This window comes from Pleurodeles waltl, chromosome 4_2 (genome assembly GCF_031143425.1).
Source record: "Pleurodeles waltl isolate 20211129_DDA chromosome 4_2, aPleWal1.hap1.20221129, whole genome shotgun sequence".
In the NCBI taxonomy this organism is placed as follows: domain Eukaryota; kingdom Metazoa; phylum Chordata; class Amphibia; order Caudata; family Salamandridae; genus Pleurodeles; species Pleurodeles waltl.
Window position 1 is genome coordinate 30,474,930 of NC_090443.1, and position 24,678 is coordinate 30,499,607.

The 24,678-nt window shown below is 49.1% G+C and overlaps 1 protein-coding gene across 4 annotated transcripts in view; it reads left to right on the forward strand.

Moving 5' to 3' along the window:
* Positions 1–24,678, forward strand: part of KMT2D (lysine methyltransferase 2D) — a 1,162,185-nt gene that overhangs the window by 924,118 nt on the left and 213,389 nt on the right. For all 4 annotated transcript variants that reach the window (XM_069230486.1, XM_069230488.1, XM_069230487.1 and 1 more), the window contains 2 exons: positions 18,087–18,156; positions 18,340–18,572. In XM_069230486.1, coding sequence (XP_069086587.1) covers positions 18,087–18,156; positions 18,340–18,572 — 303 coding nt within the window. The remainder of the gene's footprint in view (positions 1–18,086; positions 18,157–18,339; positions 18,573–24,678) is intronic.

The following is a 24,678-nucleotide window of genomic DNA, read 5'->3' on the forward strand; positions in this document are numbered from 1 at the left end:
ATCACCATTCCATTTAAACCAAACTGTGGAACTCCCAGTCTTCTTTCCACAACCAGACTCAGTAGCTGAAAGGGTCTTGCATACATTAGACATAAAAAGAGCACTAATGTATTACACTGACAGAACGAAACAATTTTGTAAAACAAAACAATTGTTCGTAGCTTTCCAGAAACCTCACGCAGGTAACCCTATATACAAACAAGGCATTGCCAGATGGATAGTTAAATGCATTCAAACCTGTTACCTTAAAGCAAAAAGAGAATTACCCATTATACCAAGGGCACATTCCCCTAGAAAGAAAGGCGCCACAATGGCTTTTCTTGGAAATATACCAATGACAGAAATTTGTAAGGCAGCCACCTGGTCTACGCCTCATACATTTACTAAGCATTACTGTGTAGACGTGTTAGCAACACAACAAGCCACAGTAGGAAAGGCTGTATTAAGACCATTATTTCAGACAACTTCAACTCCTACAGGCTAACAACCGCTTTTGGGGAGATTACTGCTTTGTAGTCTATGCACAGCATGTGTATCTGCAGCTATACATGCCATAGAATGGAAAATGTCACTTACCCAGTGTACATCTGTTCGTGGCATGAGATGCTGCAGATTCACATGCGTCCTCCCACCTCCCCATGAGCCTGTAGCCGTTTTTAGTTGCATGAAAATTGTAAATATGTTAATAAATATTATTTTTAATACACACCATGTGCATACATTACTACTCCATTGCATGGGCACCTCTAGTACACTCACAACTCCTACCTCACCCTTTGCGGGGAAAACAATCTAAGATGGTGTCTACGCCCATGCGCAATGGAGCCGAAAGGAAGGAGTCACTCGGTCCCGTGATCTAAAAGACTTCTTCGAAGAAAAACAACTTGTAATACTCCGAGCCCAACACTAGATGTCAGGAACAGTGCACAGCATGTGAATCTGCAGCGTCTTATGCCACGAACAGATGTACACTGGGTAAGTGACATTTTCCATATCAATGAAATACTTATAACATAAAAATGCAATGGATTCGCCACCGTATTCCAGTCTTTCTGCGTTATTTAAACACAAAGTGACTGTAAAGCAGTCTCATCAACAGTCCCCGTAATACTGAGGTAGTTTGAACCGCAAATGGAAAGATATTTTTCCTCCGTAGTTGTTCACTGCGGGTCAATTCCTTTTACTATGTATCATTCATTAGTTCCAAAAGACTCCTCAATGAAGACCACTGTGGATACATTGTCTTCCCACAGCATTCAGAAGGCGCTAGCTCTGACGGGGATTTGTGGAGATCTGAGAGTCTCTTGTGGCGAAGACTAAGGCACCTGAGTAAAGATTGAGGAGTCTTTTGGACTCCCCATTTTTATGTTCTAAGTATTTCGTTGATTTATACGTATGTCTCTCTGTTGATGTATATCCTGTATTGTGTTCTTTATGAGAAACTTTATGTTGAAGGGCAAGATTCTGTGAGACAAAAATTGTGAAAAGTGTCCTAGACAAAGGAAATTAATATTTTCCAGTGAATTATTTAAGTTTTCACTGATGTGATAATTTATGTATTTCTTTTTGCCATTTCGTATGAAGTGTGGACTCTGCCTGAAAGCCCATGGCCTCAAATCCAAGACTCCCCTTGACCGTGACCTGCCTGGTAAGCTGTGCCCTGCACCAAAGGACACCTCTGCACCCGGAGCCCCTGGGTCTTAGGAGCTGGACAGTCGGTGTCCATACTTCCCCTTGCATTAGAACTTATCTGATAGACTTCTAGCTGCAGATTCCTTAACTTTAGAATTTCCAGGCATCAGCCTGGAATCCAGAACTTTTGCTGAGAAATACCCTTGCGTGTGGCTTCGTTCGGACCGCGTGGCGCCATTGGAGCATCTGTGATGTCATGGTCACCTATAAAAGCACCACCCAGGCGTGCGTACGTCTGTTCTTTTCCTTCCGCACTAGTTAAGCGCAGATCGGGAACAGCGCTACCCTTTGTCTTTCTTGACAGGCCTTTTTCAACCTTTTATCAAGTTTTTTTTGTGTCTGTGCGAGGATGACCTCGAGGGAGACCAGATTCAAGCTGTGTGGTGCCTGCCATCTTGCCATGTCTGTGACGGATCCACACCCGGTATGTTTATGGTGTCTCGAGCGCATCCGCGATTCGAAGTCATGCTCGGACTGGCAGGCCATTGCTCAGAAAGCTTTGAAGGAGCGGTCCCTGAAGCTCATGGTGACCATTTAGTTGACATAAGCCGGCGCATCTCCTCGGAGGTCCCAGTCGAGGACAGGGTCGCAGGACAGCTCCAGGAGCCCGAAGTCCTCTTCATCCCACTCAAGGTCATCTGGGCACTCTGAGAAGAGGCACAAACAAAATAAGTCATCTAAGCAGACTTTGAATATGCCCGTTGGCTGACGAGGCAACTCTGGAACGTCTAAGTTCCAGGCACGATTCTGCAGAACCGATGCCGTGGCTGACTCTGCACCTTCCTCCCTTTCCGAAAGCCGAAGCAACCCCCACCCAAGTCCAAGTGGCTCACTGGTCCTGTGAAGGTTCCCCAGCGATTCAGAGTCCACCATGGGCTGAACCCTGCCTGACTCTACCTCAAAGCCTGCAGCCTCAAACCGAAGACTCCCCTTCCCCTTGACCGTGACCTGCCCAGTAAGCTGTTTCCAACGCGAAAAGGACACCACTACACATGGCGCCCCTGGGCCTTGAGGAACATAAAATGTTAGTGTCTCTATATCCCCTTGCATCAACAGTTACCTGGGCAGCTGTGGGTTTTCTTCGTTCAGCCTCCTGGCCTGAGCCTGCAGCAATGTCCAAAACTGATCTCCTTCATTGACTTAAACTGGGCTTCTGGCACAATGTAGGCACTCTCCACCCGGCCGCCCCTGTGCTACTCAGGGTATAAGTTTGGTGCTCCCTTGTGGCCCCCTGTGCTTACCTCATCCCCAGGAGATCGACCCCTGACACCACTTTATTAACCTGTGAGCAGACCCCCAGTCTATATTGGTTAACATTGGGCGCCTGGGCTTGAATTTGACCTCTGCACCCGGCCGCTCCACTACCGTTGCAGGTGCACTTTTGATGCTGATTTGAACCTTGCCTGGAGTTGACCTAAAACCTTGGAGGCTGGATTTCTAGGTCAAGTACTTAGCAGCAAAACTGCGTTCTCGTTTTCCTCCCATAGGTTAACATTCAAGACTTAGAAAATTGCACTGTCGATTTTTTTTTTTTTATTATTATTTTTTTTAAAATATGAAAAAGTATTTTTAATTTAAAAACTGGTTACCTTATTAACTTTTTTCGCTTTGAGACATACATAAACGCAAATGTTAATTTTCTAATTTGGTCTCAGATTTATTCTGAGTTTCACATTTATTGCCTTTGTGAGTGCAACAAATGCTTAATATGATTCCTTGATAATCCTAGCTGCTCACCCGTACTGCCACAAATGGAGCATTAGACCTATCTATTTCTGCCTTTGCAAACGTTTGGGGATCCACTGGACTCACTGCACAGTGTACTTCATTTTAGTGCACCATATAGAGAGCCAGCTTCGTACATGGGGCAAGGTCCAAGGCAACACCAGCAGGTCACTTCAGGAGGCACTGGGGCATCCGGGTGCAGAGGTGCTTTACAACATCGGGTCTTAACGTTCACTTCAATGAAAAACGTTCCTGGGGAAAAGAGGCTACATGTGGGGATTGAGTGACCAGTCTTGCTGAGCCCAAAGGGGGGCTCAGGTCTCAAGGGCTTTGGGCGCAAAGGGCCACAGTCGGTCCACATCAACTCTGGCTGGGGGGGTGCAGTGGTGCTTTGTCCGGGCAGTATCGCATCGTAAAGACTCCTCGTGGTTCTTGGTTCCTGCACAAAAGAGGCTGCAGGCGGCAACTGGGGCCCAGTCTGGCCAAACCCAAAGTGGGTTTGTAGGAAGCTGGCCTGGTCTGTGGTGTTATTACCTTATGCCAGGTACAGTGATCCCCTTTTAGTGAAGTGTAGGCAGTGCCAAGGAAGCCAGGGCTCTCTAGAGGTTGCTGTGGATGAGCAGCCAAGACTTATCCAGGAGACATGCAACACTTAGGCAATACCACTATAATCACACAGTAACTTATACATGAAAGAGCCACACACTGTTACAAAAATACAGGTACTTTTTTTGTTTTGTTATAGTAACACAACACTAGAATACTTATAAGCAGTTCCCTGTGACTGGAGGTAAGTACAAACGTATTCTGTACACAATAGCATTCAGTAAATAGCATAGAAACTGGCATTGGCAATACTTAGTGAAGATAGCAAGGGCCCCAGGGGAGGGCCAAACCATATACTAAGAAAATAGAATGTGAAATACAGTCCCCCACCCAGGGATGTGGAGTTGTTAGAGGAGAGCTGGGAGAACTTGGAACTCAAAGAGGTGAGTACCAGAGTGAGCACCCGGGGACGAGGAGAACAAAGGTAAGTACCTGGTTTTCACAAGGACTTACAGGAGGACTTAGAAAAAGGATTATGTAAGAACAGTACCAGCCTAGAAGAAACCAATGATGGATTCGGGAAGAAGGTCGACGATGGATGAAGTCCAGCTGTGGAGCCCAGGCACTGAAGAGGCATCCTTGGAGCGGTACAGATGGTATCCCACATAGGTTGTTGGATCCTGGATGGTCAGTGCTGCAAGAGAACCACCAACAAGCCTTGGCAAATGCAAGAGGAGCAAAAGAAGATTTGTAAGGCTGAAGAGGACCAACAAGTCCTAGGAGACTTGTCCTAGGGAGGGGAGTCCGAGGTGACCCTCGGCAGTCAGAGCCAACAGAAGCAGTCACAGCCCCCACAGGCAACTGGCTCAATATGTTGCAGTGAGGCCCATCCAGCACACCTGAAGAGAAGTCCCACATTGCTGGAGCAGCAGAGGGAAGACTGCTTGGCACGAAGAAGTGCTGGGGCTGGGGCTACACGGAGCCATTGGAGCAGGAGCAAACAAGCCTTGGTATCTGCAAGAGTTGCAGTGCATATGGGTACTATCCTGCAAGGAGAGGCAAGGGCTTAACGTCTCCCCTGAGAGAACCAAGGGGACCACTCCAGACCACCACCTGTGATGCAGGATTAACACAGTTCCAGAGGAGAGCAGGTCCATGTAGCCGGTCGTCCTTGTAGCTGGTGCCTGCAGATGGAGGGGAGTGACTCCTTCACTCCAAGGGAGATTCTTTCTTGCTTCATGGTGCAGGCTGAAGTCTCGCCGACCTCAAGAATGCACAGCCAGAGAAATGTTTCAGTTGCTGGAAGTAGCCGGAGAAACAATGTTGCAAGTCAAAGTTGTCGCCAGAGTTGCAGCTTGTTGGTTCCTAAAGAGTCCAGTTGCGGTTCCAGTGGCCACAAGATGAAGTAAACTATGCAGAGGAGTCCTGGTGAAGTCTTGCACGTCGAATCTGGGGGCTCCCCCTTAAAGGAGTCCCTAAATAGCCCTAAAAGGGGGTTTGGTCACCGAGTAAGGTGACCACCTATCAGGAGGGGACTGTGACGTCACCTACCTACCTACCTGACCTGGCCACTCAGATGCTCCGGGGCATCTGCACATCTTGGTTTCAAGATGGCAGAATCAAGTGGCTACCTTCAGGAGCTCTGAGCACCAGCCCTGTGGTGGTGATGGACAGTGGAGTGGTCTCTCGCCTTTCCTTTGTTCAGTTTCGTGCCAGAACAGAGACCAAGGGTCCCTGGACAGGTGCAAACCAGTTTATGCCAGGAGGGCACCAAATGTGCCCTTCAAGGCAAACCGGTGGCTTGGGGAGGCTACCCCCACAAGTCTTGTAACACCTATTTCCAAAGGAGAGGGTGTTACCTCCCTCTTTCACAGGAAATCCTTTGTTGTCCCTCCCTGAGCTGGTCAAGCAGCAGGATAGCAGAAACCTGTCTGAGGGGTGGCAGCAGCGTGGGCTGCCTGGAAAACTCCAGAAGACTGGTAGGAGCAATACTGAGGGTCCTCTAAGAAGCCCCCAGTGCGCATGGAATCATACAGCCAATACAGGCAACAGTATTTGGGTATGATTCTGACATGTTTGATACCAAACATGCCTAGGTTCAGTGTTACCATTATGTTGCTGGATAGAGGTAGTGAACTGTTTCCAGTACATGCGAAAAATGGCTTCCCTGCACTCACAAAGTCCATGAAAATGGAGCAGGAGTTCGTAGTGGCACCACTGCTCATGCAAAGGTACCCTCACACACAGGGACCTGCTTCTTACCCTCTGGGCTAGGAGGGCCTACAATAGGGGTGACTTACAGTGACCTGTGGTGAATTGCAGACCTGCAGATACATTTTGCATGGGTTCCCATGGGTGGCACAGTACATGCTGCAACCCATGGGGAACCCCCGGTGCCCTGGGTACCGAAATACCATATACTAGAAGCTTATGAGGGGCACCCGTATGCCAATCAGGGGGGAGGTGGGGTGTGTTGTAAGTCCTAGAACACCAAATTTAGCAGAGAGAGCACAAACACTGGGGTCTTGGTTAGCAGGATCCCAGTTTAAGCATACTGATAGCAGGCAAAAAGTGGGGGTAACCATGCCAAAAGAGGTTACTTTCCCAAACAACCCCCACTCTACAGGTAGATCAGAGTATACTACAAGCTCTTAGGGCCAGTAAATTCCCCCCAAGCTAAAGTCAGCTGCCATGGGGTGGCACACACTGTAATTGTGAGCATCAGTTACTTGGTACGTGTGCCCAAGTAGGTGTTGTTCAGATGACATCAGTTTTTCAGGCACCACAGTGACTGGCTTCTGTGTCCCTGTAGGCCTCAGCCTAAACACCATTTATTAAGGGATGTTGCCTATACTTACCGATATTAAGGGTACAAGCAGCTAGGGTGGCAAGGTCAGGGCCACCCTCAGAGATCAGCACAGCCTCAGTGGTCTCCCTGACTAGCCCAGAGCCTACTACAGTCCTGAAGGTGAGCTCAGCTTCACTTTGGACTGATTACTGCCTCCACTATTGTTGCTACTGCTAGGGCACTATGGATAGAAGTGGTAGTAGTAGTGGTAGGGGGCTTGGTGCTTTTCTGAGGACAGGTGCTGTCACCTGCCGTATGGCCTTGTTGCTTACAGATATAGCATCAAGGAATTATTGTAGGAAGAGGACTTCAACCCAGCCCCAGAAGAATTTTGTGGGCCTGATAAAGACGCCTTTTCTTTAGGTGTGTTCCCACCCTTGTCTTGGTTCTTACTGGAATCCTTCTTTACGTTGTCACCCCCAGTGTGAGCTTTCCTACCAACCCTGGTGCGGAACCATTTGTCTGCCTTCTTTCCCAGTTCTTGGGAAGAGGTCAGATCAAAGTCCACCAGCTACTGATGCAGCTGATCAGAAATGCAATGATTGAGAATGTGCTCTCTTTTGAAATTAGATTATACAAGCCCTGGTAATCACTTACTTTGTTCCCATGCAACCAGCCTTCCAGAGCCTTAACAGAGCAGTCCACAACATCTATCCAATCCTGCGAGGACTCCTTTTCCTTTTTAGTCTCCCTGAACTTGATCCTATATTGTTCAGTGGATAGCCCAAACCCACCCAAGAGTGCATTCTTAAGTGCTGTGTAATCATCTGCACCTTTCTTTCGGACAGTGAGGTGTTTGTCTCTGCCTTTTTCAGAGAAGGAGAGCCACAAGATTGCTGCCCATTGTGCCTGAGCGACCCTTCGTACGTTATAGGCCCTCTCTAGGTTCTAAGGCACTTGTGGATGTCCTCTCCCACCTTGTAAAGTGGGACTATTCTGCTCAGGTTCCTAGAGTCATAGGAGTCCTCCCTGACCTTGGTGACCCTGATGTTGATATTGCTGGCACCAAGTGGAGCTAGCCCCAAATACTGCATCTCCCTCTCCATTGCTATTGCCTCCCTATCCAGGGCTAATTGCTGCTGCTGCAGTCTCAAGCCTCCTCCAACCTCAGCTTCCCAAGTTATCTATCTAGAGAATCTTCCCCCGAGTTGGAGCAGTGGGTTCCATCAGATACTGATGAGACATGGGTGTAGAGAGGAGGGCCTGTACCTTCTCCTTGGGACTATCTGAACCAACCCTCTAGGAGTAAAAGTGAGAGCCTTCTTGAATCTCCCCCCCCACCACACCCGTTTCACTAGCTGCAGTGCTCCTAACAGGGCTGTTGTGTAACCCAGATTCCTCCTGACCCTCCCCAGTGTAACCTAAATCTACCCTGTCTAAGACCAGGGGGGTGGTGGTGGTGGTGGTTGGGGGGGGGGGGGGGGGGTTCACTCTTTACTTCCAACCCTTCCTGGCTATTTGAGTTGTCGTGATCAGCCTGGAGTAATAACCTCAGAAGTAGACTTGTTGGGATGTCTCCCTGTCTTCTGCTTTATGGAAGCACACAGCTCCCTCAACTCTTGAACAGTACAGCTCTCATATTGAGAGTGTGGAACCCGAGTTGTGTTTTCCACATAAGACATGTTGCTAGAGTGGTGTTGGTGCACGTGACTACTCTAACAACTAGACTCCATAAAGAGTTTGAACAAAGGGCTATGCTAGACCGCCAAATTAGGAGACTAGTGATCCTGATCGCTAAGTGCGGTGTGTTCCTAACAACTAGTAGTGGGCTTTCCTGTGGAAAGGCATGAGTGACAAGTGGTAGGGCAAATGCAAGTGCCTTATCCTACCGCTGCACCACCAATGTAGGAAGCTGGCCTGGTGTGCGGTGAGCACCTATAGTGTTATCACCTTATACCAGATCCAGGGATCCCTTGCTAGTGAAGTGTAGGCAGTGTCTAGGAAGCCAGGGCGTTCTAGAGGTAGCTGTGGCTGAGCATCAAAGACTTATCTAGGAGACATGCAAAGGTTATGCAATACCACTAAAGTCATACAGTATCTTACCACACATGAAAGAACCACAGTATTACAAAAATAAAGGTATGTCATTATAGTAATACAACACTAGAATACATATAGGCAGTTCCCCATGACTGGAGATAAGAACACACTAATTATATACACAATAGCAACCAGTAAATAGCATAGAAATAACAAGCATTGACAATACTTAGTGAAAATAGCAAGGGCCCCAGGGGAGTGCCAAACCATATACCAAGAAAGTGGAATGCGAGATGCAGTCCCCCACTGAAGGATGTGGAGTTTTCAGAGGGGAGCTGGAGGAACTAGGAACCCCAAGAGGTGAGTACCATAGTGACCCCCTGTGACCAGGAGAGAGAGGGGTAAATACCTGGTTTTCCCAAGGACCAACAGGAGAACTTAGAAAAAGGATTATGTAAGAATCTGACCCGTCTAGAAAAAAACAGAGATGGATTCTGGAAGAAGAGGACCTGCAAAAGAAGGGGACAGAGACCAATCCATGATGGAGTGTCCAGTGGGGGCAGGAGCTACTACCCTCCCTTCTGTGAATGAAGAACCAGGTTGACAAGGAATAAAGAAGAGCATCAGTGGAGCCTAGGAGCTGAAGAGGAGTCTTTGGAGCAGTGCAGATGGTGTCCTACTTTGGTTGCCGGGTAGCAGATGGTCATTGGTGCAGGAGAACCACCAACAAGGCTTGGCAAATGCAAGAGGAGCAAAAGAAGATTTGTAAGACTGAAGAGGACCAACAAGTCCCAGGGGAGTCCGAGGTGACTTTCAGCAGTCTGAAGAACCACAAGAAGAGGAGGCATCCCCCACTGGAAACAGACACAGGAGTCAAAGTGAAGCCCACTCAGCAAACCTGAAGATTAGTCCCACGTCACTGGAGCAGCGGTCGGAAGACTGTGGTTGTCAGGAAGAAGTGCTTGGGGCCAGCGTACACAGAGCCTGAAGATCCCTTGGAGCAGGAGTAACAAGCTTTGGTAGCTGCAAGAGTCTCAGTGCACAGAGGTACTATCCTGCAGGGAGAGGCAAGGGCTTAGCATCTCCCAAGTTGGACAGCTGGCAGAGAGGACCGATGGGACCACTCCAGACCACCACCTGTGTTGGAGATTCTTCCTGGACCCGGATGGCAGAAGATCCCAACAGCAGTTGTTGTTGCCTGAGATGCCTGCGGATGCAGGGGAGTGACTCCTTCTCTCCAAGGGACATTCCTTCTTGCTTCTTTGGTGCAGCTGCAGTCTTTCCGACCCCAGAGGATGCACAGCCATGGAACGTTTGCAATTATTGGAAGGTGCTGGAAAAACAATGTTGCAAGGCAAGGTCGTTTTGGGAGTTGCAGGCTTGTTTGGTTCCTTAAGAGTCCAGCAGTGGTTCTGGTGGTCAGGAGCGGAAGAGGTTGATGTAGAGGATACCTGGTGGAGTCTTGTTCGCCGAAGCTGGAGACTTACTCGCAAGGGAGTCCCTAAACAGTCCTACCATGGGAATTTGTCACTCTGCAGGGTGACCACCTATCAGAGGGGGGTCACTGACATCAGTCACCTGTTCTGACCAACCAGATGCTCCCGGGGCCTCTGCACATCTTGTTTTCAAGATGGCAGAATCAAGTGGCCACCTGGAGAGGAGCTCTGGGCACCATCCCTGGGGTGGTGATGGACAAGGGAGTGGTCACTCACCTTTCCTTTGTGTGTTTTAGTGCCAGTGCAGGGACTGGGAGGGGAGGGAGTCCCTGGGACTAGTGCAATCTGGATTATGCAAGGAGGGCACGAAATGTGCCCTTCAAAGCAAGCTGGTGGTGTGGGGATACTACCCCTCCCCAGCCATGTAACACCTATTTTCAAGAGAGAGGGTGTTGCCTCCCTCTCACACAGGAAATCCTTTGTTCTGCCTTCCCCTGCTTGAGCTGGCCAAGCAGCATGAAGGCAGAAACCTGTCTGAGAGGCTGTAGCAGAGCAGGCTACCCCGAGGAGACTGGTAGGAGCAATACTGGGGGGCTCTTTTAAGGAGCCCCTAGAGTGCATGGAATCATGCCACCAGTACTGGCATTAGTATTGGGGTGTGATTTCGATATGTTTAATACCAAACATGCCTTAGAAGTTAACATTATGTAGTTGGACCACATGTAGTGTACACGGGTAAAATAGCTTCCCAACACGTACAAGTCCAGTGTATTGGAACTGGAGTTCGTAGGGGGACCACTGCTGATGCAGGGGTGCCCTCACACACAGGCACCTGCATCCTACCCTCTGGGCTAGAAGGGCCTACCATAGGAGTGACTTATAGTGACCTGGTGCAGTGACCAGCAGTGAAAGGGCGCATGCAACTTTTCACGCTGGCTGCGAAGGCAGGCCTGCAGACATACTTTGCATTGGCTCCCGTTGGTGGCATAATACATGCTGAAGCCCATGGGGGACCCCTGGTGTATCAATGCACTGGGTACCTAATTACCATATACTAGGGACTTATATAGGGTACACCAGAGGGTGTAAAGGGGCTTAAAAGTTACCAGAGCAATCACATTTGGAGGACAGAGCACAATCCCTGGGGCCCTGATTATCAGGATCCCAGTAAATAAAGTCTAAACACACTGGTAAACAGGCAAAAAGCAGAGGTAACCATGGCAAAAAGAGTGACCACCACCTGTGATGCAGGATCCACGCAGCTGGGAATGAGAGGAGATCCATGCAGCCGCTCGTCGTTGCAGTTGGTGCCTGCAGATGCAGGGTAGTGAGGCCTGGGAGATTCCTTCTTCCTTCTCGTGCAAACTGAAGACTTGTCGCCCTCAGAGGATACACAGCAGAAGCTGGAAGGAGCCGTGGAAACAATGTTGCAAGCAGAGTCTTCGTCATGAATGCAGATTATTGGTTCCTGGTGGGTCCAGTCACAGTTCCAGTGGCTAGAAGTCGAAGTAGAGGTTGCAGAGGAGCCCTTCTGGAATCTTGCAAGCCGAATCGGAGGACCCCCACCCCAGAGTATACCCTAAATAGCCATGAAAGGGGGGTTGGTCACCCTGCCAGGTGACCACCTATCAGGAGGGGGCTCTGACGTCATCTGCCTGACCTGGCCACTCAGATGCTCCTAGAGATCCCTGCCAACCTTGGATTTCAGATGGCAGAACACAGTGACCCTCTGGAGGAGCTCTGGGCACCACCCCTGGGGTGGTTAAGGAAGGGGAGTGGTCACTCCCTTTCCATTGTCAAGTTCCCTGCCAGAGCAGGGACTGGAGGTCCCTGAACCGGTGTAGACTGGTTTATGCCTTCAAAGCATACCAGTAGTTTGGGGAGGCTACACTTCCCAAGCCATGTAAAACCTATTTCCAAAGGGAGAGGGTGTTAACCCCCTCTCCCAAAAGAAATCCTTTGTTTTGCTTTCTTGGGGTTGAGCTGTTAAAGCAGCAGGAGGGCAGACACCTGTTTGAGGGGTGGCAGCAGCTTGGGTGCCCGGAAAACCCCACAAGGCTGGTAGGAGCAATGCTGTAAGGAGCAATGCTGGGGGTCCTCTAAAGAGCCCCCAGAGTGCATGGAATCATTCTTCCAATACTGGCAACCGTATTGGGGTATGATTGCAACATGTTTGATAGCAAACATGCCTAGGTTCGGATTTGCTATTATGTTGCTGAACATAGGTAGAGACTTTTGTCCAGAACACGCATAAAATGGCATTGTTGCACTCGAAGTCCAGGAAAGTGGAACTGGAGTTTGTGGGGGCACCTTTGTTAGTGCAGTGGTGCCCTCATTCACAGGTATGTGCACCCTGCATTCTGGGCTAGGAGGGCCTGATATATGGGTGACTTAAAGTGACCTGGTCGGGTGACCTGTAGTGAAAGGGGTGAATGCACCCTTTCACACAGGCTGCAATGGCAGGCCTGCAGATGCACTTTGCATGGGCGTAACAATGCCAAGAAAGAGGGTCCTTTCCTACAGTATTGGTTCGAGTTTGTGGAATTCATGGCCCTTTACAGTGGACCCGAGGAAACCAGCAGACAAGAGGGTGGATGAGGAGTGCCCCTACCCCAGGACACCCAGAAGACATTAGTACCTACACCACGGATCCGAAGGAAGAAGGGACTTTCTCTGAAGTTAGTGGATGGCTCGGATTGTCCAGCTGCTGTCATGACCCTGCACAAGGCCGGTGGAACCTAGGGACGTATTCTGGATGCAGGGGGACCTGCAAAGGAAGGGGACAGAGTCCAGCACCCTTGGAGGGGGCCAGGTGGGGCAGGTGGCAGTACCCATCCTCCTGAAAGTGAAGTTCCTGCAAGTCGGTGGAAGAAGTCCAACTGCGGGGTCCAGGAGCTGCAGAAGATCCCAGGAGTTGCCTACAAGCTGACCTTCGTCGGTCGCCAGATTGCAGCAGGGTTGGTGACCAGGCAGGTCACCAACAGGCACTGGCAAATGCAAACAGGAGCTGATGAAGAGTTTGCAAAGTTTTGGGCACCAGCAAGGTCCATAGGACTCCACCCAGAAGGGAGAGTCAGAGCTGCCCCTCAGCACACAGGTAGGCCAACAGAAGTCGACGGAGCCCCCACGAGCGACCCACAGGTGATGGACACAGGGAGTGTGGGAAGTTGGCTCTGTATATACTATTACATATACATAACTATTTTAAAAGTGGACACTGCAAAAATCAACAGTTCCTGGGGGAGGTAAGTAATGGTTAGTTTTTCAGGTAAGTAAAGCACCTACAAGTTCAGTCTCCGGGGCATAGGCAGTTCACTGTTGAGGGTTCAAGTTAACCCCAAACACCTAGCACCAGCAACACAGGGCCGGTCAGGTGCAGAGGTCAAAGTAGGGCCCAAATAACATAGGTGCCTATGGAGTCTAGGGGTGCTCCGTTCCAGTCTGCTAGTAGGTAAGTACCTGCGTCCTCGGGGAGCAGACCAGGGGGATTTTGTAGAGCACTGGGGGGGGATGAGGGTCACAAACAGGCACACAAAATACACCCTCAGTGGCCCGGGGTGGTTGGATGCAGTGTGTGAAGTAGGTGTCTGGTTTTAGGTAGAAATCAATGGCGAGACCCAGGGGTCACTCTAGTGATGCAAGCAGGGCACGGGGGGATTCTCTGGTCAGCCACTGACTGGGCAAGGATGAGGGCTGCCTGCGGGTCACTCCTGCACCAGTAGTTGGTTTCTCTCGGGCCTGGGGGCTGCGGGTGCAGTGCTTCTTCTAGGCATTGGGTTCGTTGATACCGGGCTGTCGCGGTCAGGGGGAGCCTTTGGATTCTCTCTGCAGGCATCACTGTGGGGGTGCAGGGAGGTCATCTCATGGTGTCCACATCGTGGGAGTTGGCTGGGGGTCCCCTCTGGACTGTTGGTTCTTCTGGACGCGAGCCGGGGGCGTCTGGGGCAGAGTGTTAGGAACTCATGCTTCCGGAGTGAGGCTGGAGTCCCTTTAAAGATGGTTGTTTCTTGGTTTCTTGGACAGAGCTGCTGTCTGTGGGAGTTTCTTGGTCCTTTGGTTGCAGGGCAGTCCTCTGAGTCCTTAGAGGTCACTGGTCCCGCTGGATGTGTCGCTGTGCAGGTTCTTTGAGTCTGGAGACAGGCCAGTAGGGCTAGGGCCAAGTCATTTGTCTCCGTCTCTGCAGGGCTTTCAGGTCAGCAGTCCTTCTTGCTGTAGGTCATCAGGAATCTGGTTTTGAGGGTTCAGGGTCACCCCTAAATACTCAATTTAGGGGTGTGTTTAGGTCTGGGGGACAGTAGCCAGTAGCTACTCTCCTTGAGGGTGGCTACACCCTCTTTGTGCCTCCTCCCTGTGGGGAGGGGGGCACATCCCTAATCCTAATGGGGGAATCCTCCTAACCAAGATGGAGGATTTCCTAAGGCAGGGGTCACCTCGGCTCAGGACACCTTAGGGGTTGTCCTGACTGGTGGGTGAGTCCTCCTTGTTTTTCTCATTATCTCCTCCGGACTTGCCACCAAAAGTGGGGGCTGTGTCCGGGGGGCGGGCATCTCCACTAGCTGGAGTTCCCTGGGGCATTGTAACACAAAGCCTGAGCCTTTGAGGCTCACTGCTAGTTCCTGCAGGGGAGAGGGTTGAAGCACCTCCACCTAGTGCAGGCTTTGTTTCTGGCCCCTGAGAGCACAAAGGCTCTCGCCCCAGTGGGTCAGAAACTAGTCTTGGTGGCAGGCTGGCACAGACCAGGCAGTCCTGCACTGAAGGATTGGGTAAAATACAGGGGGTATCTCGAAGATGCTCTCTGTGTGCATTTTTTAATAAATCCAGCACTGGCATCTGTGTGGGTTTATTATTCTGGAAGTTTGATACCAAACTTCCCAGTCTTCAGTGTAGTCATTATGACACTGAGTAGTTTGTTTTGATAAACTCCAAGACCATATACTTAATATGGCCACACTGTACTTACAATGTCCAAGAATAGACTTAGACACTGTAGGGGCATATTGCTCACACAGATATGCCCTCACCTGGGTATAGTGCACCCTGCCTTAAGGCTTTAAGACTTGCTAGAGGGGTGACTTACCAATGCCACATGTAGTATTTTGTGTGCATGGCATCCTGAGGGGGATGCCATGTTGACTTTGCCTTTTTCTCCCCACCAACACACATAATCTGCAATAGCAGTGTGCATGTGTTAGACGAGGGGTCCCTTAGGGTGGCACAACACATGCTGCAGCCCTTAGAGACCTTCCCTGGTCACAGTGCCCTTGGTACCCCTGGTACCTTTTACAAGGGGCTTATCTATGTGCCAGGGGTTTACCAATTGTGGAAACAATGGTAAATTTTTAGTGAAAGAATCCTGGTGCTGGGGCCTGGTTAGCAGGGTCCCAGCACACTTAGTCATCATCAGTCTCAGGCAAAAAGTGGGGGGTAACTGCAACAAGGAGCCATTTTCCTACAGGGAGTCACAGGAAGGCCTCACCAACACAATAAAACAGAAGTTCCACGTCGCAGGAACTGTAGGACAAGGGCTTCACGTTGCAGAGTGCAGGTGGCTGAGGCTTCTTGGTGCCTGAAGATCTCCGAAGGAAGAGTCAGCATTCCTTGGCAGGAGCGGCATTCGCATTGCACAGGAGTTCCAGTCCAGTGGCAGAAGCAGGGGCCCCACAGTCTTGCACGTTGGTTAGAAGGCAAGCAGGACCCAGAGGAAGCCACATACTCGCCACCTGTGTTGCACAATCTTCAGATGTCCGTGGACAGCAGACCCCACCTCCCGGTCGATGTTGTCTTGAAGTGCTTGCAGATGCACTTATTCACTCCAAGGGGGATTCCTTCATGCTTCCTGGTGGAAAAAGAGTCTTTGTGACCCTAGAGGATGCACTGCTTGGGATATTGAAGAATTCTTGCAGGGTCCGTAGAAACAATGTTGCAATGGGAGCCTTCCCACCAGAAGCAGACTTGTTTGGTTTCAAAGAAGACCAGCAGCGGTCCAAGAGGCTAGGATCAGAAGATGTCTTGTGGAGAGTTCCTTTGCGAATCTTGTGTGACGAATCTGAGGACCCGCCTTCAATGGAGCCCTTAAGTAACCATAAAAAGGGGTTGGTCACTCTGCAGTGACCCATCTATCAGACGGGGTCAGGGATGTCATCTACCTGACCTAACCAGTCAGTTACTCCCAGGGGCCTCTGCCCATCTTATTTCCAAGATGGCAGAATCAAGAGGCCACCTGGCAGATCTCTGTGCACCTTCTTAGTGGGCCCTGCTGGGGCACCCCAAGTGTACTATTGCCCTGGGTACTTAGGCTCCATATACTAGGGACTTGCATGAGTGAAACTGTATGCCAATTGTGGGTGTAAGAATATACCAGCCGCTAAATCACTAAATTTAAGGGGGGGGGCACTGGTGTTGGGATCCTGATTAGCAGGATCCAAGTACACTACAGTCCAAAACATACTAACACCAGGCAAAAAAGTGGGGTGGGGGAGGTGGGGGGGGGGGGGGTGTACTACAACCAGAGCCCAGCTTACTACACTTGTAGTGACCAGTTTCGAGACCATGTATGTAAAATGACTTCTCTGGTCACTTACAATGCATGAGAATTGACCGACATAGCAGGGGCATATCTGCTTGTACAGATATGTCCTCTCACGTAATATAATGCACCCTGTCTTAGAGTTGTGAGGCCTGCTAGAAGGGTGACTTACTATACTTAATGCAGTGTACCAAGTCATATTTTCACTTTTGTCTGCACCTAGACACGCAGCCTGCTATAGCAGCCATTTATGTGCTTGGTGAGGGGTCCCTTGGGGTGGCACAATTTGTGGTGCAGCTCTTACAGACCCTTCTTAATACCCCAGGCCCTAGGTATAACAAGTACAATTTACTAGGGCCTTACGGAGGGCGCTAAAGGTGTTGCCAATTGGATAAAACAACTGCGCAGTTTTTTGGAACGGTCTGGCTCTGGGGACCTTGTAAGTAGGAACCCAGTGCACTTTGTCGAAATTACACCAGAAACCAGTCAAAAGAAGGTGGGGGTTGGGGGGGGGGGGGGGGATGGCGGGCATGTCAAGAGGCACTTTCCTGCATCCACATGTAGAATAATGTACCCTGCCTTAGAGCTGTAAGGCCTACTGTAGGGTGATATACATATATTACAAGCAGTGTCTGCAGGCGTGGCACACCTGATGCGTGCCATGTTGTGTTGTCATTTTTGTATGCACCTAGTCACGCAGCCTGCATTGGCAGTCTGCATTAGTGCGGTGAGGGCTCCCTTAGGGTGGCACAATACATGGTGCAGCCCTTAAGGATATTTTGTATACCCATGCTCTAGGTACCAGGGGTACCATTTACTAGGGACTTACAGGGGCGCTACAGGTATTGCCAGTTGGGGAACAATTGCACAGATTTAGGGGAAGAGATGTGGCACTGGGGACCCTGTCAGCAGGAGCCCAGTGCACTTAAGTCAAAATTGCATCAAATACCAGGCAAAAGGTTGGGGCGACCATGTTAAAAAACAATAAAAAAAAAACAATAGGTACTTTCTTAAAAGATATGACAAGTACTTGTGAGAGCCACAGTGGTTTAAAGTGGGGCATACGCTGGTCAGCGTAGAATTTATGGGATCGAAGTACTCACATAAATAGGGTGCTATGACATAACATGCACTGAAGTATGTAGATGTGAGAGTGTGGGAGACTGCAATACAGAGGTGGTTGTGGTGGTTCTTTGGGGGTAGTGGCCTTTTCAGAAGGCTTATAGATGCCTTAGGTTAATACATTTTTGTGCTGCTTTCGCAGTCTGAAGTGTCTTGTTGCATATCCAGAATGACAGTGTTAAAATTAATTTACTTTTAAACACTATTACAGGAAAGAGGCAATACAGATGCTTTACCGCAGGCTCGGCCAAACCCGCCAACATTTGCACAAGGAGTTATCAGTAAGTATGTTACTTCAAAGAGACTTTGATGTTATGCTGTGTCTAATTTTTCCATCATGGGTCAAATACTGGATGCAAGAAAGTGGGAAGGCAGGTTGGTCCTTAACAGCAATGCTGTGCTTCTCTTGGTGCACATGGTTTTTGTCTTGTTTCTGACACCCATGCTCTGTTTTCTTGGTACAGATGAGGCAGACCAGCGTCAGTATGAGGAGTGGTTGTATCATACCCAGCAGCTCCTGCAGATGCAGCTGAAAGCCCTGGAGGAACAGATTGGTGTTCATCGCAAGTCCCGAAAGGCTCTTTGTGCAAAGCAGCGTACAGCTAAGAAAGCAGGCCGTGAATTTCCAGAGGCAGAAGCTGAAAAGTTGAAATTGGTCACTGAGCAGCAGGGCAAAATTCAAAAACAGTTGGATCAGGTAGGTGATGTGGTGGTGTGTGAAGGAGCTGTAGTCCGAATCAGGTAATTCACCCAGTATAATGTGAGGACGGGGTAAGGTTTATAACTCGCTGGTTGGGTAGAACTGGAAGGGCTTGGGTCAGGGAGGTTATCTAGTTAGGTGTTTATAGGGATGAGAGCTTCATCAGGGTGTTGGTCTGGCATGCATGTGTTAAGGTGCAAAGTATCATGGTCAGGACATTGACGGTAGGTCATGTGAAGATTTGATGGCTGAATCATGTAGGTTACCTAATGGGATGCATGAAGACGTAAGGGCTGGCTAATGTGGGTAAGGATGGATGTTCAGCTGAGCGGTATATCAGTCACCTAGTCTTTGTGTAAGTGCAATGAATACATCACTACAGTGATGTATGTACTTTGCAAGGGGAAAATTTAGAGAAAGGATTGATTTGGTGTTAGTGAAACATGATCGGTGATGTGTGTGAAGGCTGGAGAGCTATGCCATTAGCTACATGTTGGAAGTGATGTGTGTAGGTGTGGCAGATGTGTAAATAATGTTAAGGGCTTGGTTTGTGTACGGAAACAGGCTTTCTGCATGTTTGCCCTATTTGCCCTCATTTTGAGTACTAGGGATTTGTGTAACAAATCTGAATTTCTCCGAGTCCTGCTAAACAGGACTCATTGCATGTGTTTTATCCCTTAAAATGGTGTATGTTTAATTGACTTGTCCCCAATTAGCTTTGGGGTTAGCATTAACTAATTTGTAAGACCCTAGTTTATGGTACCAGCGGTACCCAGGGCCTGTAAGTTAGTGTCCTCCAGAGACTTCAACACTTGAATTGCCACTCTGAATGGGACAAGGTAAAACCTGGCTCTCCGTCTGGAAGGGCTGTTTAAAACTGTTAACCTTGTATTTAAAGTAATGGCAAAGGTCAAATCACCCTTTTTAATGTATGTAAGATACTCCAATTTAAGGCCCAACAGGCCCTAAGACAGGGTGCTGTATACTGTAGGAAAGCAGCATCTTTCTGACAGTTACCCCCACTTGCCTGGTATTAGTGTGTTTAGACTGTAGTGCATTGGGATCCTGCTTACCAGAACCACAGTGTCTGTGCTCTCTCCTCTAAATTTGGTTGCTTGGTAACTTTTACACCCCACAATTTGCCTACTGGTGCACCCATGTAAGTCCCTCCTATATGGTACTTGGGTACCCAGGGCATTAGTACACCAGAGGTCTCCCATGGGCTTCAACATGAATTATGCTTCCTGTGGGAGACCATGCAATCTGTCTGCAGGCTTGCCATTGCAGCCTGCATAAAATGGTGCCTGTGCCTTTTACTTTAGATACAAGGATTGCCTTGTATCACGATCACTGCATTTGGACACTGTAAGTCACCCCTATGGTAGGCCCTTAAGCCCAAGGGCAGGGTGCATGTTCCTAAGTATGAGGGCATGCCTGCATGAGTAGAGGTGTCCCTACAAACCCCAGACTCCATTCCCTGGGCTTGTAAGTGCGGGGAAGCTATCTTAAGGTATGTAGTGGACACTGGTGAAAACAGGTCAACACGAGAAGTCCAACTACATAATAGCTTCACCAAACCTAGGCATGTTGGGTATGAAACATGTTGTAATCATGCAACTACACATATTCCAGTGTTAATTGCATGTTACCATGTACTCTGGGGGTTCCGTAGTTCCCCCAGAACTTCCTGTACTGCCTTGCAGGGTCTGCATGACAGCCCAGCTGCTGCAGACCCCAAACACGGTTCTGCCCTCCTGCTGCTGAGCTTAACTCGAGTAGGGAAAGGCAGAACAAAGGGTTTCCTGTAGGTGGGAGATGTGACCTCCCCTCCTTTAGAACTAGGTGTCTCTGGGGTGTGATGGCCTCCCAGTGTCAACAGACTTCTTTGAGGGGCTCATTTGGTGCACTCCTTGCATAACCCTGTTTTCACCAGTGCAGGCCCGTGCTGCCCGCTCTGGTTCAAAACCATACAAGGGGCAGGGGAGTTACCTCCCACCCTGTCCAGCTCCTTTTGATTCTTCCATCTTGGACACAGGATGAGCAGAGGCCCCTAGGATCATCTGACTGGTTAGGCCAGGTAGATGACATCACTGCAGATAGTGAACAACCCCTTTTTAGGGTAACTTAAGAGCTCCCCCAATGGTGGGTCCTCAGATTCTTCGAGCAAGACTCTACAGAGGAACTTTATGCAAGACTCTTCTGCTCCTGGCCTCCAGAATTGCTGCTGGTATGATTTTGGAAATAAATCAAGACTGTATCCCGTCAAGAGGGTTCCCACTGTAACATTGTTTATCCAGTTGGTGCAAGATTTCTGCAACATCCTTAGCTGTGCATCCTACAGGGTCACAAGACTCTGTTTGCATTCAAGAAGCAAGAAGGAATCTCCCTTGGAGTGAAGGCGTCTCTCCCCTGCATCCGCAGGCATCCCAAGCTGACAATGACCAGCTGGTGGACACTGCTGTCCCACGGATGTCGAAAGGCTCTGCAACACAGGTGGTGGTTCTGTGGTCCTGTCCAGGTACTACTCGTCTTCTGACCTGCTCGGGAGTTGGTGTGCCTTTGCTGCAGCCCCTGGGTCGGAACCCCTGTGCACCACAGCTGTTGCTCTACCAAGGCTTGTTGGCGTTTCCTCCAGGAGATCGTCAAGCTCAAATAAGCCCCAGCCTCCAGCTCTCTCCAAGTTCAGCTTCCACTCTGCAGCGTGGGACTCCTGTTTTGTTGTGCTGCTGAGGCCACCCTGCGCATGCTGCCAGTGGGTCACTAGTGGGGGCTCCATCAACTCCTGCTGGATTTTCTTCCTACTGAGGGCCATCCCTGACTCCCCTCCAAGGGTCGAGTCGTGTGGACCTTGCTTGTCCCCAAAAACCGACAATCTTCTCTGCAGCGAGTTTTGCATTTACCAATGTTTGTTGGTAGTCCTGCCGACCCATGACCTGCCTGCAGTCCAGCAACCAATGTGGTACAGCTCGTGGGTGACTCCAAAGATCTTCCAGCATCCCCTGGGCTCTGCAGCTGGACTTCATCCTTCACTCACCTGCAGGAACTTCACCTCTAGAAAGGTAGGCATTGCCATCCTGCACTGCCTGGACATCTCCCGCGTTGTCTGGACACTGTCCCCTTATTTTTCAGGTTCTTCATGTCCGTAATACACCTTTAGGTTCCACCGACCTTGTCGACGGGTCGCAACAGCAGCTGGACAACTGAGGCTTCCATTGACTCTGAGGGTTTCCGACATCACTTCACCCCTATGCACCTGGGCTCCCTGGTGTAGATACTGCAGTCTTCTGGGTATTCACAGGTGGGGGTACTATCCAACCTTTGTGCCAACTGGTTACCTCGGGGTCCTCTAGGAAGGGTCCTGAATCCTAAAATAGCCCACCCCGACAGTCCTGTGTTAGCCTAGGGACACCCGGCTCAATGATAACTCTGCACCTGGGCGCCTGTGGGAGTTCTGATACTTACCTCTGGTAAGTCCTTACTCCCCCAGCCCTTGGGATTCTAACACACTTATCCTGGTTGGGCATCCATCCATTCTTACACCACTTTCCTAATATCTTGTTCTCCCCTCCTTCCCCCGTCCATAGGGTCACATGTATTTCTACGCTTTTCTCGCTTGTTGCAAAGTGTATATTGTGTGTAGATATCTCCAAATGGAAATATACCAATGTTAGTATAGTGGTAGTGTTGTAATAAAGAATTCTTAATTTTTTCAATACCTGGTGTGGTCCCTTCTTGTGTGCCAACCACTAATTGACTACGGTGGTAATTTAAATGCTTTACACTCCTCCTTGCAAAGCCTGAGCTCCTTTCCACAGCTGCCCCTAGACAGCTTTGGTTATCTAGGCACGAAAACACCATCAGTAAGGGTTGCCTGGACTCCGTATAGAGTGACACACCATAGGTGTACACTATAAACTGAGCTAGCCTCCTACATATATTAAAAAGTGGAACATACTTTTACATGTTCCAGGAGTAAAAGCCCTAAATTGTTGTTTTTACTGTGGAAAGGCTAGTAGCCCCATTGGCCAGTAGATATTTGCAGACTAGCACCCCAGCCCTGCTTATGTCTGAATGGGATTAAAAGTTGGTGTTTGGTATCAAAAGAACCGGTGCATTTAATCAGATTTAATGGGAATGTAATGCCACTGGTGGGCCAAGCTCAACTTTAGAAGTCTCCACTTTAGTTACACAAGGTTTCCGATGCCTTTTGATGATATACATTGGGCCAACAGCTTTCTGGCCATTTAGGGAGATGTGCTGACGACTCCCAGAAAATGCCACAGTAGGGGCCTGCATGGGGAGTGTATTATCTCCCTCCTGCAGGAAGCCACACAGGTGTTAGCCGAAAAGACAAGCGTCCAAGAATAAACCACCTTTGAAGGGCAAATGAATAACCCTTGGGTGAAGGGTTAGGCAGACAAGCTGGCTCTAGGGACAGGAGAGGAGAAACCAGTTGTCAAACTGATTTTTCGAGGGGTATTTAGCTCCCTGGTAGCAACCCCTCCAGAGGGTGGCCTAGGGAGCTCTGAGTGTCAAGAGAGGGGTCTTTCCATCTTGCCTATATTGGGATTGGGCCAAATAGGGCATACTGGGAAGTGCCACACTTACCTGGAGGGAGGGAACTTGGAAGTCCATTGGCTAGCAACAACATCCTGCCCTGAGTGCATTTTCTGAGCTTAAAATGTGCACCGAGACCTCAAATCACAACCGCCTTGGGATGAAGATTGCCCTGCTGCACAGAGGGACCAGGAAAAGAGAGGTTGCGCTGACGAGGACTGCACCTGCTACACCTGAGATAACAGGTGACTGATGGTCCAGTGGCGACTGGACTTCAGCCAGTCGTAGAGCGCTTAGTGGGATGTCGACCCCGCAACTAGGACCCTTATGTTCCCGGACTGAGGAACTCCTGTAGGAAGATCCCTGTCTGACTGCTCGCATCCACAGCATTCTTGGAGCATCTTCAGCATCCTTCATCCCTTGCATCAGGAGGACTTTATAGGAATCCATTGCAATGCTGATAAAGTGCATTGAACTGCTGAAAGAGTGCTTCTTCTGTGACAGTTACTCTCCTTGAGGAGCTTGCTGGTCCCCTTGACTGACTCCCTGCTAGAGATTGTCGCCCCAAGTGGTTCTAACTGACTGCATTGACACTTAACTAAGTTTTCCTTGAAAAACTCGCACCATACTATTCATTGACTTTGCCAAGGCGTGTTCATTGTTGAGTGAAATTGCACTGATTTATTATTGCTTGTAAAATCTATATCTCTGGAACCCTCCAGGGGATCTTTTTCGTTCTAGTGTCTCAGTTCTTATAAAAATGTAACATATTGCGATACATTTGTATCAGATTTCTTGAGTGTTGTCAATTTCTTCTTCGGTTGTTTTGGTGCTGTTTAAATGCTTTACACTTATTCCTCTGTGCAAGCCACGCTGCTCAGTGCCATATCTACCAAGGGTTGAGCTGAAGGTTTTACAGACAATATCTTCTGGACCTAAAGGGGTTGGTCAGTGTATTACGTGGGTGGTAGCACAACCACGCCATGTCATAGATACCATTTCCTCAAAGTTTGTTTTTTTAAATGTAGGTTGTGTGAAGGTTTGCGGGGCAAGCAAGGTATATTGACTGCTGCAGAAAGCAATTAAGTCTGAACGTTAATAGAGAGCTTACTGATGTGAAAAACCTGGCTGTTTGAGCATAGTGTGCCATTGCTTGGACAGGACTTTGACATGGACATAATTTGCCTGTTACTATATCCATCTACACAGATCGATGGAAGAGGTTTGGTCAGTGTTAGAAGTCCTCAACTTCTTTAAATCTTGCCTTTCCAGTGTCTTTGTGGTTTGCTTTGTATTTTGCACAGCATGGTTTTTTGGCTATCTGGGTGCTTTATCTGCCTTTATGTATCTTCGCATTCAAAACTCACTGTTTAGATACACTTCTGTAACATTTTCTAAAATGTTTCCTTTGTTTCTCAATCTACATTTATTGTTCCTCAGTTGGATTCAAATCTTGTGTTGACTTTCTTGATAGTATTTCCATTTGAGCTGATGCACAGTTGTCTGCTTCTTACCGTGAAGGGAATAATTTCAGTGCTTGGGGTTT